At 52.4% G+C, this 14504-nt stretch overlaps 1 protein-coding gene across 9 annotated transcripts; it reads right to left on the bottom strand.

Moving 5' to 3' along the window:
* Nucleotides 1–1945: 1945 nt before the first annotated feature.
* On the bottom strand, nt 1946–14074 carry RHBG (Rh family B glycoprotein). 9 transcript variants are annotated; one of them, XM_045545370.1, is made up of 10 exons: nt 13837–14074; nt 8050–8236; nt 7393–7543; nt 7164–7311; nt 5043–5209; nt 4622–4759; nt 4365–4498; nt 3673–3794; nt 2575–2648; nt 1946–2396 (listed from the first exon to the last, which is right to left on the bottom strand). In XM_045545370.1, exons 1-10 carry the CDS (start codon nt 14021–14023, stop codon nt 2328–2330), a joined length of 1377 nt encoding a protein of 458 aa, XP_045401326.1. In that variant the 5' UTR covers nt 14024–14074; the 3' UTR covers nt 1946–2327. The 9 variants fall into 9 exon arrangements, with proteins under 9 accessions (XP_045401326.1, XP_045401325.1, XP_045401333.1 ...); XM_045545369.1 differs by having other exon boundaries at nt 7164–7543; XM_045545377.1 differs by lacking the exon at nt 7164–7311 and having other exon boundaries at nt 7393–7475.
* Between the last annotated feature and the right edge of the window lie 430 nt (nt 14075–14504).

The raw sequence follows: 14504 nt of genomic DNA, 5'->3' as shown, positions 1-14504 counted from the left end.
AGGAGGGAGAAGAGGAAATACAGAGTGAAAGGCCAAGGGCCTACTTTAGGACAGTGCAGCCCTGGGCATAGTCCCCTGAACGAGGAGGATGGGACCAGGGTGTAGGGGCTTGTGTTATAGTAGAGCTCAGCATCATTACTGCATCACCACGGGAGGCTTCATGGGCATCATGGAGCTTGGAACTATCTGGCCACAGGGTACACAGGGCCACTTCTCATGGGCCAGCCCTCACCCCGACACTCCTTTCTGAGGGATATCTTGACAGGCCATCCTTGGACCTGTAGCCTGGTGTCCTAGAAGCTGGCTGGGCAATTGTCCTCTCCCAAAGAGGGTTCAGTTGTCCCTTCTCCAAGAAGCCTCCCTGGATTGAAATGCCCAGATGCTCCAGCCCAGGCTTGTCCCCCAGCAATGACCAGCCTGGGCTGGAGCTGCCAATTTTTTCAGCCCTGGAGAACACTTTGTTGTAGTCAAGAAGGAACCAGAAGTACAGTGAGAAGGTCAGGTTGTAAAATGTTGGTGCCATGAATAAATGAATATTTGAAGCTTTTCCCACCCAGAATGGGCTTGGGGAAGGTAGGGTCTTACCCTATCCTTGAATCCCTTCTTTCCTGAGAGTCTTCTTTCAGATCTCTGTTTGAGGACTGCTTGGGGAGCTCTGGGGTGAGGGCAGGTCAGCTGGCTGGACCCAAGCAGAGCTGGGAGCTGAGGGCCCATAGGATAGAATGAGGGACAGGGCCTCAGCTCTCCCAAACTCCCTCCCTCCATCACAGCAGGGCCTGACAGTGACTGGGAACCTTTCTGCAATCTCAGCAGTCATCCAGTCTCCTCCCAGCATGCCTACTCCAGTCCAGCCAGCAAAGGGTAGGTGGCTTCGGAGGAGGGAGGGGAGCTGCAGGCATAGAAGCATAGTTGGGCCTTGTGAGCGGGGATGGCTCCATAGAGGGCTCTCTTTGCTCTTCCCCTTCTCCTTCCCTCTGTGCTTGGCCTCTTGACCAGCCAAGTTCAGCCCCTCCAGCTGTGATGAGGACAGAGCCCCGATGAGGTCACCTTTTGCTCTTGTCCCAGGGATATGCCCCAGGAACCCTCCATTTTGCCTCCTTGGGCTCCTAGGTCTCAGTGGTCTTGGTCTGGGGGCGGAGATGTCTGCAGTCATGCTCAACTCCTGCCAGAAGCCTGAGGTAAGGGCAGGAGAGGCCGAAGGGGGCTCCAGTCCACTAGAGGGATGGATTCTCTGCTGGAGGAGAGATCTGAAACCCCCAGCATCCTCATGACATGTAGTGGAGGGTAGAAGCCCAGAAAGACTTGTGGCATGAATGCATGAGGACCAGAGCCGAAGCAGACAGGAGTGGGGTTAGGCTGCTGGAAAGACTTCCATGTTTGGCAGAGGACCAAGGAGGGGCGTGAAGGCTGCCTCTTCCTTTGCTGGGTCTGGAGCGCCCTCTAGTGGTCCAATGACTTCAGGCCAACAGAGGTGCTGGGTGTCCCTGCTCTGCCACAGCCCCAATCCACACAATGCCCTTCCTATTCCCTACTCCTCAGTCTCGGGACAGGGACATAAAGTGGAACCTAGGTGATGGCTGCTTCCAGCTTCTGAGAGTTGGTGGCAAACTCCTCATGTCCCTCTTGGGCCCTGTGGGAGCCCTCTTCCTACTCTGCCCAGAGGCTGCCCCAGTGAGGGTCAGCGTAGCAGCAGTTCTGGAATAGAACTCTCCAGCAGCCCAAGCTGTCCTATAACAAATACAGGCTCCCTGTCCCTGGAGACAGGCAAGCCCAGGCTGGGCACTCACCTAGTAGGACATGGCATCCTAGAGGGAGTTCCACAGACCCAGAGAGGTAGGATTTTGTCACCACTAAAGTTCTTTCCTGCCTCGAGGTTTTAACATTGTGAGTTAGAAGGAAAGAGGAACTTCTTATGCTCCCAGGGCACAAATAAAAGGAGTCAGAGTCCTTAGTAACAGTGGTGTTTATTGCCCTCAGAGAGCCAGGCCTGGCTTGGGCTTCGCTGTGACTGTGTGATGCTGGGTCAGTGGATCAGCAGTCACTTGGGTGCCTCACACCTTGGGCTCTTCTACCCATACATGTGGGCTGGGAGGGCAGTGGGTGGGGCGCTCGTGAGGTTTTCCCCCCAAGTTATAGTCTCCCCCCCACACATAGTATCTCCCAATCTTCTACCGTCCCTCTCCTGTGGAGACACTGCCTACAGAAGGAGGCTGCTTCTAGCTCATGACTCCTTTCTTGCAGCAGGAGGAATGGGAGCTAGAAAAGGACTTCCTAATAGTGGCCAATCATCCTCTAAAAGGAGCACATCCTCTCGGGCTGGCAGCAGGTTAGGCCTGAGTGTCGGGTTCCTCCACCCTCAGAGGCTCCTGGGCTGTATCCTCATGCTCCCCAGGCACCTGGAAGGCAGGAGGGGATGGCAGGGGTAAAGGGGCAGCTCCAGGGGGCTGGAGGCCATGGCTCAGGGGTGTACCCTAGAGAAGGAGCAGGCAAGGAAGGAAGAGGGCAGGTTGGGCCACAGGAAGTGAGGCAGGGAAGGGAGGGTCAGAGGGTCCAATGGCTGCAGCTGTGCTTCACCTCCCAGTAAACCTGGTCCTCGTAGCACTGGGAGTCTGAGGGGTAGTCCAGGCAGGGCAGCTTCAGCAGGAGCCCTGGTGTCAGTAGGGGAAGAGGGATATGTGAGGCTTCTCCACCCCCTACCGTGGGGATATTTCCACCCACACAACAGGGCACAGAGGGGCTGGGATGCATGAGGTCAACATGGTGCCTGGTGCAGGCAAAACACAGCTGTATTTGTTGAGCACCTACTATGTGCCAGGCCCTGTGCAAACAGCTTGCCCAGCACTGCCTTCCTGAGAAATCACAGCAACCCTGCCAGGTGAGTATTATTCCTGTATTACAGACAAAGAAACCAAGACTCAGAGAAGTTAAATAATTTGCTCAAGTTTGTATAGTCAGTAATAGACCAAATCATGATTCCGTCATGAACCACAGCTGTTGAGCATTCTGTGGCCTTGCACACAAGACGAGTACAGAAAATGTTTATTGAATAAATCAATTACTAAGTGAATGAATGAACTGAACCTGGTTAGAGAAGGAAAATCTCTGGATGAAAGCAGGAGGGTGGGGATGCTGAATCAGGTTTTGTTTTGAAGGTCAAAAAGAATAAGGCCAAACTTGAGGAAGGACTGCCTGACCCGGGTCCTGGGGACAGTCTGCCTCTGTGTAAGGTTTCTGTGCTCGGGTCTAGTGGTGAGCCAGGCAGCCCTCTTCCCGCCCTGTGCTGGTGGGGTATAGCGCAGCCTACCCCGGCTAGGCCTCAGCCTGAGGCTGGGCTGCCCTCTAATGGGTAGAGGGAGCAGCACAGGGGAGCCACAGATTGGGAAGGGAGGGTCTCACTCAGCTCCTAGTGGCTCCCCAGCCTCCCTTGGCACCTAGAAGGAACAGGCACCAACCTGCATCTCCCCACTGAAAGGAGATTACCCCTGAACCCAAAACCCAACCCCTCACCTGGCACAATGTAAGTGCTCAATAAAAATCTGTGAGTGAATGAATCAGTATGGGGCGTAGGGTCCAATGGTCCATCCTCCAGAGATTCCCCTTCCTCTGTCTTCTCCTCTCCCTGGAGCTCCTGCCAGCCCCCCACCAACAGCCAAGATCACTCAGGTCACTCACCTCCAAGGCCCCCACCCACAGAGGCAAATATCAGTGTGACAAACAGCCCAAACAGCTGGTGCATGGCCTGTGACGTGGCACTGCGCTGGCCCTCAGCTATGAGTGAAAACACATTCTTCAGGCTGCAGGGAGACCAGATTGCGGAGAGCTGGGAGTAGGAGGGTGCAGGGTAGGGGAAGACAGGGATGGAGCACAGGGCCAGGGCTGGTCATTGCACTGGCACTCGCACAAGTGGACATGAAGCAGCCGAAAGGCCTCAAGGGAGTCTGAGTCTCACCTCCAGGCCTTGGTCAAGCCAGGCCCACAGCCTGGAACACCCTCCCACCCCCATATCCCAGCAGACACCCACACACCTTTCAAGACTCAGTTTGAGGGTCGCTTTTGCCCACCCACTCCTCTGAGCCCTGATATGCAAAAATAGACCTGAAGGGTCATCATCTGTAACTGACCATGTAGTAACACTTAACACTCTTGAAATCATTTGTTCAATGACCTTCTACCGCACTTGACTGAGGACCAGGAGGGCAGTCCCTGGGTTGATCTTGTTCACTCCAGTTTCCGTGGCTCTCAGAATGTGGATGAATGAATGAATGAAAATACACACTGCTTTTTTTGTTGTCCCATGGAGAAGGAAAGTGAGGGCAGTCATTCCAAAGGGAAAATGACTGCAGTGTTGGTTGGGGGAAACTCACCCATCTCCATAAGCTTCATGGGTGGCCAGCCCAGCCACAAGGACCCCCACGAGGGCCCCCAGGATCCCTGGCATCCCATGGAGGTTGTGGACACCACATGTGTCTTGGACTTTGAATTTTGATTCAAGGATGGGCTGGAGGACAAGAAAGATGATGAGTCCCCTGTGCCCCCTCCCACCTGTTGGGCCTGTTGGAGAGGTGGGAGGAAAGGTACTGAAGCCTCCATGTTCTTCCCAGGGCCCAAGAGGCATCTATACCGTGAAGAACTTGTACCCCAGTGTGGAGACCATCCCAGCCAAGAAGCCAGCTGCCAGAGCCCCAAAAGGTGTCAGCATCATTTCACTTGATGTCCCCACTACAACCCCTCCGGCCAGCGCTGCATTCTGGATGTGGACCTAAGGGAATAGGGGAGAGCAAGGCATTGGTGGCCCTTTCAGATCATCACTCCACCCACACAGCCCAGTCCCATCCAACCACAGTGACACCTACTACTTCTGGATGTCTCCCTGCAATCTAATCTCTAACTGTCCTATCATATCATCTCCTCCCACTCTGAACCCCTCCCCCCCACCAGTACCCTTACCTTTTCCCCTGGAAGATCTTCCTTGCAGGGTCTCAGGCCTCTCCTCCCCCCACCCAGGCCATCCCTCTGCCTCTCCCAAGACCTCCCCCCAATACCATGTCGAGCCGCCCATCCCTGCTGACGAGGGCTGACAAGGCGAAGGTGCTGAGGGTGCTCGAGGTCAGGGAGTAGTATGTGTTGAGGGCCGTCCGATGCTGCCCGTCCCCCAGCGACGTGGGTGCAGAATTGAAGCTGGGCCAGAAGATCCACAGGAAGATGGTCCCTAAGTGGTCGGCGGGCAGAGGGAGAGGGAGTGAGTGGCTCTCCCACAAGGTATGAACTGTATAACTGCAGACAAGTCACCTGCCCCCAGGAGCCTCAGTTTCCTCATCTATAAAGTGGGATTGATAATAATACCACTTCATAAAGTGAGGATTAAGGAAGGCAATGATTAAATGTATAGTCCACAGCCCAGCAGGTGCTAAATGCCGACAAATGGCAGCTATCAAAGGCACTGGCACAGAGTGTTGAGAGAAGGGAAGGAAAAAAGCAAAGGCCACTGCATGTCAGGCACCACGCTGGGTATTTGATATATGTATCAGGAAAACAATGTGTTTTATAACCTCAATCGCCTCCTAGAAAGGGTGGATCCTGCAGTGTTCCAGAGAGGCCTCTGTTTGCTGAGCACCAGATGGGCTGGCTGGGCCTGCATGTTTTCAGGTAAGAACTGGGAGTCCATATACCCTGCCTGCCTGTGTGAGGTTCCCAGGTCAGTCCTGGAGGGAGAGGGAGAAGAAGCCAAAGGACAGGTGAGGGAGAAGGCTAGGGAACCTGTAGAGTACGCCAGCAAGGTGGGAGGCTTGGGGACTACTCCTTAGTCCTGAGTGGTTCGTGGGGGGTGGGTGTGATTTCTCCCTACAACCCCACACTCTTTTTTTTTTTTTTTTTTTTTGAGACAGAGTCTCGCTCTGTTGCCCAGGCTAGAGTGCGTGGCATCAGCCTAGCTCACAACAACCACAAACTTCTGGGCTCAAGTGATCCTCCTGCCTCAGCCTACCAAGTAGCTGGGACTACAGGCATGTGCCACCATGCCCAGCTAATTTTTCTATTTTTAGTAGAGATGGGGTCTCACTCTTGCTCAGGCTGGTCTCAAACTCCTGATCTCAAGCGATCTTCCCACCTCAGCCTCCCAGAGTGCTAGGATTACAGGCGTGAGCCACCGTGCCCAGCCAACCCCACAGTCTTGTGTGAACTCTACCACACACACATATGCATTCTATAGGTGGAGAGTTTGTGGGAAACTCAAGGAAGACTGCGTGAAGTACACACTAAAAAACAGGAGCTGGCAGGCAGAGATTGGAGAATATAGATCTCCAGGAAATGCATGGAAATCTTGCTGAGGCCTTTGGACTTCAAAGCAAATTTATCTGGGTCTCAAAGTGCAAGGAGGCCTCAGCTGACCTAGGGTTACTTGTGCTCTATTTCACAACAAGCCCAGAGGTGGGTGAGAAATACAAAACCAGCCTCTTTTTTCAAATATAAGAATAGGTAGCTCAGTCCCTATTCAATACCCTCTATGAAAAAGTGAAATATGGATTTCCTTTCCTGCCTGAAGTTTGGGAAGGTAGGGAGAGGAGCCAAGGCCAAGGTGGAGGTACATGCTTAGAAGAAACAAGTGGTGGTGATGGGGCTCCCAGGTCAGACCCTACTGCTTTGCAAAGTGACCCAAGACCCACACCCCAACCCCATGCCTGAGAGTACAGGGGCTTCCTGGGGAATTGCATGAGAGGAAGTGTCCTCAGGAGGTGAAAGGCAGGCAGAGGTCATCTGTTTGCTGGGAAGCAAACATGCAAAGGCCTGGAGGCAAGGGGCGGGCAGAAGCTGAGGCTGGCTGGAGCCCAGAGTGAGGGGACAGTGGGTGAGGAGGAGAGGGAGAGTGGCCAAGACCTGCTGGAGCCAGTGTGCTGGGCAGAGGAGGCTGGTTCCTATCACGTGGGTGATGGGGGCTCAGGAAGGTTTTAAACCGGGATTGAAGTGGATTTAGAAAGGCCTCTAGGAATGAATGTGGGGCATGTGCGTACCCCAGGGCTGAGTTCTAAGAGCCTGTCTCAATGAGGAGCACGGATCCCAGGCTCTCCCAGCAGAATCCAGTGGGAAGAGAGTGCTCAGCCAGAACCCTGAGGACGCAGAGGAATCTAGAACGAGCCCCCATGCTACCCGACCTCAGCAGGCCTCACCAATCATGGCGAAGAGGTCTGAGTGGTAGACAGAGCCCTGACGGTGCTTGCTCTTCTCCAGCCGGGGCCTGTAGAGGACCCGTGAGAGGACCAGCCCGAAGTAGGCACCAAACGTGTGGATAGTCATGGAGCCGCCTGCATCCCGCACCTGCGGGGGTGGAACACAGCTGGACAGCAGCCCCCAGCCTGGCACTGACCACCCCACACCCAGCCCTGCCCAGACTCTTACCCCCAGGAGACCGAGAAGCACAAACTCGTTGACACCGAACAGCACCACCTCCAGCAGGGCCATGAGCAGCAGCTGTGCAGGCCCTGTCTTGCCCAGGACGGCACCAAAGGAGATGAGCACAGCCCCAGCACAGAAGTCAGCGTTGATCATGCTAGGGGGATGGGGCAGGGAGGGGGAAGGGTGGCTTCTGGGCTTCTGCCAGGCAGGAATTGGAGGCAGCACGAGCGGGGGAGTGGGAGGGAGATCCCGAGAAGAGGCAAGAAGCTCAAGCTCTGCCCCAGGAGTCAGAAGGGATGACCTGGCCCTTTTTTCAGATTAGGAAACCAAGTCTCGGGGAGGTTCTGTGACTTGGCTGACAAAGCCCATAGTAGGTGGAAGAGCCAGAACTTGAGCCAAGAGCTCCTGGAAACTCTGCCCTTCCCATTAGGCTATCAAGCCTCACAGCTCTCGGGTAACGGGGGCCCTAAAGAATGAGGGGGTGGGGCTGAGCGTGTGGGTCAAGGATGGGAGAAGAAACCAGGCAATGGGAATAGGCAGGGCACCTAGAGAAATCAATTGATGGGTCAAAAACATGGCTCTGGAAGCAGACATGAAGGACAGGGTTTGAGGGGCCTCTCAAGTGGGTCTGGGGGAGCCAGGGAGGCTGCTGCTGCCCACCTCTCCACGCCAACATGGATGTGGCCACCATGGAAGGCATGGAGAAAGCCCTGAATCAGTGTGGACCACTGCAGGGCAAAGGCAGCCAGGAAGAAGGTGAAGCCCACACTGCTGAAGCCGTATCGCTGCAGGAAGGCCATGAGGAAGCCGAAGCCCACGAAGATCATGACGTGCACATCCTGGAAGCCTGCAGCGGGCAGGGGCACGCGGGAGCATTCAGGGGCTGCTCTGGCCACAACCTATAAATTAATCAGCCACCCTGCCACAACCAGTGTCCCCAGCTCTCACTAGCTAGGGCTGCCTTGAGCCGACCCTATAAAACTCTCCAGGCATGGCAGGGCCTTCCAGCCCTGAGCCAGCCAGCTTGGATCAGTGGGACCCAGACAGTCCCTGCTGTCCCCATGTTGGAGCAAGGGAGTAGAGCCTTCTGGTTACTCATTTGCTCATTCTCTGCCTCACTCACTTGCCCCATCCCCAAGTCTCTTACAACTGACTGGCTGAAAATGCAGCTTATGCTCTTTACCACTGCAGTCCCTGCCTCTCCATGCTCAGAGTTCTCTTCCCTACAGGCTTCTTTTCAACTTTTCCTTTCTTCTGGAAAGTCCTTCTTGATGTCTAACCTCCACACCTCATATTTTAGAGTCTATACCTCTTTGAGAATTTTTATTTTTAAAAAAATAACTTAGGTAATAGCTTTAAAATGTTAACAGAGATGACCTTAGGGAAAAGAAATTGAAGGAAGGGGGCAAGGTTGCTGTGTTGCACAACTTCAATAACAATGACGCCCCCTGGAGTTGTACAATATGGCGACTCTGGGAAGGAGAATTTTACTTTTTAGTTTGTTTTCTTCCATAGTCAGAATATTTAGCTTTATAGATGAATCACTTGAATTTTTTTAAAGACTCAGTGGGGTTTATGGGCAGGAAGATTTGGGGTCTTTTGTGTTTGCTTTCTATTCTGTACCATTCTGCATAAAAAGCTAAGCCAATAAAAATAACATACAGTAATACTGAAAATGAGATAAATACAAATAATTGCTTTAGTTTGTTCTATAACAGCTCTCCTCCCCCATCTCTTGTAAATGGGGTTTGAAACAACCCAGTCTCACATTCAGCCAGTCCCTCTGGTCCTATCTCCTTTGTCGTAAGCCTATGTATGTAGCAATGCCATGCTATACTTTTGGCTTCAATCAAGAAACACTAGAGAAAGAATATCATGAGTGCTGTTATCACATTTGTTGAAAATTTGTTATTGAGAAACAGGGTCCATCATTACCCTAAACTCCCGGCTTAGGGCTCCACACGAGAAATTTCTCTTGCAACTTAGTACTAGGAAATTTCGCTTCCCCTGGAGGAACCTGTCTATTTTCCACATTCATGGGACAGATGTGCAGAGTACCCGTGGACCAGGCTCTGGGAATGTAGCTGGCATCAAGGCAGTCGCAGTCTCTGCTCTCACAGAGCATGGAAGACAGACATTGAAGAATCAGAGAATCACAAGTGTGAGGCTCTCTTAGTTCTGATGAGAACAACATAACTGTTCATATCTCCCTCTTTTCTTGACTTCCTGGAAGCTCAGAGTGACACTGGAATCTCAACCACAACGACCATTGGCCCTTATGGAGTTCATTATTTGTGTCTGCTTTGCTGCTTTTCTTTTATTATATACACATTTTTGTTGTAAATGATCTCAAATCTCTTGTAGAAAAAGGTACATAATTAAATAAAAATCGTGGTCACCTTTTTTGTTTAATCTGAAGAGGCATCAACAAGTCAGATAATTATTATTGAACTTTGGAATGCAATCAATAACTGAAACACACTTTCGTGCTTTTTTGTGCCATATATATGGACAGATAGGAAATGATTTTGCAAGCCCCTGGCAGAGCGTTGGGTGTGTGCTGAAATTACAGATCTGCAGCTCAGCTGCCAGCCCCCATGGCTGAGGGGCATGAGGGTATAGAGGCCCACTGGCCTCACCAAATGTCCCCAACCCTGCTTCTCTAGTCCGCCCACTCCCCAGATCACCCAGATCTTAAAACCCAACAGTAACAGATGAAAGGAGAAAGCAAATGTGGAACATAGACACAAAGGAGTATTATTCAGGCATAAAAAGGAATGAAAGCTGTCATTCGTGGCAACATGGATGGAATTAGAAGACATGATGTTAAGGGAAATAAGCTAAGAATGGAAAGTTAAACACTGCATGTTCTCACTCATGTGGAACCTTAAAAAAATTGATCTCATGGAAGTAAAAAGTAGAATAGAGGATTCTAGAGGCTGAAAAGAATAAGGGGAAGGGAGAATAGGGAGAGATTTGTTAAAGGATACAAAATCACATTGAGATAGGAGGAATAAGTTCTAGTGTTCTATACCACTGCAGGATGACTATAGTTAACAATAATACATTAGTTTCAAATAGCTAGAGGGAGGATGTTGAATGTTCCAAACACAAAGAAATGACAAATGTTTGAGATGGTAGGGGGGAAAATCCCCAACAGAAAGGGAGAGGCATCACTTAAAACTCAGTTTAGCCGGGCATGGTGGCACAAGCCTGTAGTCGCAGCTACTCAGGAGGCTGAGGCGGGAAGATCACTTGAGCCCAGGAATCTGGGTTGCTGTGAGCTAGGCTGACGCCATGGCACTCTAGCCCAGGCAACTGAGCAACACTCTGTTGCAAAAAAAAAAAAAAAAAAAAAAACCTCAGCCTGCACCCTAACTTCTTTTGGGTCTCACTACCTGACTTCTTTTCTCCTTGTACAAACAGTAAAGGGAATCCATGTCTATTCTTGTGCTCAAGGACAGCAAGATAACAAAGCACGCTGGGTCGAAGGGCTCTTGTCCATTACATGCCAAAACCACTCTAAAACTTGTCTTAAATGGCAGTAATCTTTACATCTCCCACCAGGTTTGTTTGGAATCAAAACTCAATCCCTTGCCCTTTCAGCTGGAGTCTAAACATCAAGAAATCTCCTTCCTTGGGGAACATTCCACACAGAGAGATTCTGCTTGGGCTCTGATGAGTGAGGGGCTATTCCAGCTGGAGGCAGGGGGATGGATAAGATGACCTCTCAACATTCCCTTTAGAGGGTCCCTATGGGGGTGGGAAGGAACCTGTTGCCCACCCTGTCCCACCCCCACCAGACCCATGCACCTTTGATTGGAGAGAAGACACAGCCCTCTAAAGCCACCTATTACCCACCTCCCTTCCCTTACAGCCCCTTCCCAACCCTACTAGATGACTCCTGGACAAGACAAGATTATGGGACAAGGCAGCAGTTAAATCTGGGGCTTTAGCATCTGACAGAGTTGGATCCAAACCCCAGGTCTCCTCGCCCCCTTCTGACCCTATAACCTTCGACAAGCCACTTAACTTTTCTGAGCCTGGATTCCTCATCTGTAGTGTGCGGATATAAAAATATTAATATGATGAGCAAGGAAAAGAGAAGGGGAGCTGCGGAGGTCATCTTCCCCAACTCCCACCCACCGCACCCACCCCTAGGAGGACAGTGGGGCTGCACTCTCCTGGAAGAGGTCACAAGCCACTCTCATCCTGGTCACATCCCCCATGGCCCCCTCTTCCAAGAAGATTCTGATTCCATCTATCCTAAATCCCCTCCCTGCAAGTAAGGTCTCTGAGATGTATAAAAAGGACCTGTCCACATTTTTTTCTTAGAACATTTTCTCATGTTTGCATCTGTGCCGCTTGTAGCCCTGGCTCTTTTCCTCTCTTTCGTATTTTCCATCGCTTGCCTCATGGCATTAGAGGCTTGTAGTGTAGGGAAAAGGCCTCAGATGGAGAATCAGGAGACCTGGTTCTAGCTTGGCTCCTTCTGTATCTTGCTGTGTGAACTTGGACTCTCTCTCTGTACCTGAGAGGGGTAGACCAGATAGGCTCTGAGGGCCCTTCCTGTAAACAGACAGACCATCAGAGCAGCCATGCCCTTGGCATTGGCCAGTCCCAGAGCTCAACAACAGCCACAGAACTCCCTTTCATCTCCCGAATCAAAGGGCAGTGGCTACACCTCCCTCTGGCCCTGACCCCTTCCCCTGGACAAAGGGACAGGTAAGGACCCGGCTCATCAAAGGCCCAGGCTCTAGGGACCTCACATCTCCCTCCTCCCCTAACTCTTCTCCCACAGCACAAAGTCCACAGGGATGGAAACCTAGGGCAGAAAAAGAGGTAGGAATCCCACCTCTTACATCCCTCTTATTGCAATCCAGGAATGGAAAGCCGTATATCCGAGGAGAGCCCACCACTGCAGGAGAGAGGGGCGAGAAGTTGGACTCCAGGTAGGGCTTTGTAACAAGCAGGGATTTGAAGCCCTGAGTGAAACCCGTGGGAGAAGCAAGTGTAGGCTTCATGACAAGCATCCAGGTCAGACCCTTGGACAAGGGCTACTTCTTTCAGCTACTTCTTTCAGGCTACTACTTGTTCCTTCCCAACTCCCTACCTCTCCAGACAAATGAGTGACCCCTGCCATTCCAGCCCTGTGGCTCTGATTTTGATCCCAGCTTCCATGGCTCATCTTTTCTAGCCAGGGCTGGAGATAAAATATGGGGAGGGAAGAACCATAGTCCCTTCTGCCTACGACGGCTGGGGGATCTGGTGCTTCATGCCTAAGTCCAAGTTTTCACCTCACCCTCTACATCCTTAGTATTGTGAGCTTCATTTTGTTGGGTCTGGAAGAGGGCAAGGTGGAGTCAGCCTGCCATCAGCTCTGCACATAGAAAGTAGACTAATAACAGCCTGGGTTTGTTTTTTTTTTTTTTTACAAGAGACTAACACTCTAGGCCTCATTGAATGTATAGCCTTCGAACTGAGGCATCCTTTTTTCTGTTGCTCAGATGGAGAAAACTAATGCTCAGAAGTATTTGTGATGAATTTTGGGAGGTCAGGTGTTCTTGGTTCCAGCTGCCTAGGTCCTAAGTTACAAGGCAGGGCCCACAACCTTGAAGGAGAGGCTCTGTTCCCATGGTTGGGGGTTAGGGGGAAGGAGGGGAAGGTTAACTCTCTCCCTCTTGTACCTTGTCAGCAAGAGGTGACTTGTGAAGCAGGAAGTTTAAGGTGCCTGAGTCCTAAGCTCTACCACTCACGTGATGGGTGATCATGAACAAGTCACAACCCCTCTGAGACTCAGCTTCCTCCTTTGTGAAATGGGCTAATGACCCTGCCGTGCTTTCTGTCAGGTCTAGGAGCTGCTGCTCTGTGGTTAGCTGGTAGGTAGTTGCATCATTTTCTCTCTGATTTTGGAAGGTCCAAATTTGGAGGATCGGGGAAGAAATGTCTGATCTCGCCCAGTCTTGGCTGCCTCAGGTATGAGGGCTTCATACCTAACAGCTGCCATTACTGCCTTTAGCACCCCCTCCACCTGTGGTCAGGATGGAGCCCCCACCCCCCAGGAAAGGCAAGTCCAGTTAGGCCAACTGGGAGGTGGGACAAGGGAGTGGTTAAAGCTAGGGCTTCAGATCTGGATTTGAATCCCAGCTCCCTCACTTCTGACTGTGTGACCCTGAATCAGCCACTTAACCTCTCTGAGCCTCAGTTTCCCCACCTTTGTTTATCTCATAGACTAAATGAAATAATGTATGGGCCGCCCTTAGCACTGTACCTGGGATATGGCAGACACTAGTGAAAGGGTTTCGTTTTAAATCAGGGGCCCCTTCACCTCAGAGGGAGAGGGTTGCCCACCTAGACCCAGGCAGATCCGGGCACCCAAGTGCCCCCTCCCAAGACACCAGAGAGCTTGAGGTCTTGGCTTCCCGCACGCCCTCACCCCGCACTCACTTGGGTAGCGAAAGTAAAATTCATTGGCCGCACTGCTGTGGTTGCCCCAGTGCCAGAGGGCAGCGTCGGTTTCGTGGTTGTAGCGGACGAAGACGGCAAAGAGGATGGCGGTGGCGCCCTGGAAGAAGAGGCACAGCAGGGGCAGCAGCAGCCGCCGGCCTGCGGCGCGGCGGGGAGACCCAGCCATGGGACAGGGACTGCGAGTTGCCGGCTCCCTGGGCTCCAGGCTCCGGCTGACAGTCCTGGGGCTGCCGGGCAGGGTTGGCCCGAGCTAGGCCCCGCCCAGCGGAGGCCCCGCCCACACGGAGGGCCCGCCCACACGGAGGCTTCGCCCTCTCCCGCCACAGGCCAGCGCCCTGGGTGTGAGGAGGGGGCCACGAATGCCTGGGCCCTCGGCCTGAGGTGGGGATGTGTCAGCCCAGGCCATGTCTCCCTTGGCCCAGCTGACCCTGGTGCTGTTCCAGTTGGGACAGATCCTTGGAAGTGACCCTGGAAAGGTGCCCTGTGTTCTGTCCTGCTGTGGCACAGTTGCAGGACTGGTGGTTGGAGCAGGGGGTGTGAGGGAGGGGACGCACCCCCTCGCACAGGTGTTAGTTTACAGAGGGTCTCCCAAGAAAGAAGGGGCCCTTAAAGGCCCCGGCCTGGCCCCTCCACAGTTAACACGGGAG

The sequence above is a fragment of the Lemur catta genome, chromosome 3 (assembly GCF_020740605.2).
Source record: "Lemur catta isolate mLemCat1 chromosome 3, mLemCat1.pri, whole genome shotgun sequence".
Classification (NCBI taxonomy): Eukaryota; Metazoa; Chordata; class Mammalia; order Primates; family Lemuridae; genus Lemur; species Lemur catta.
Note: the sequence above shows the minus strand (reverse complement) of the source record. Positions and strands in the feature narration are given on the sequence as shown.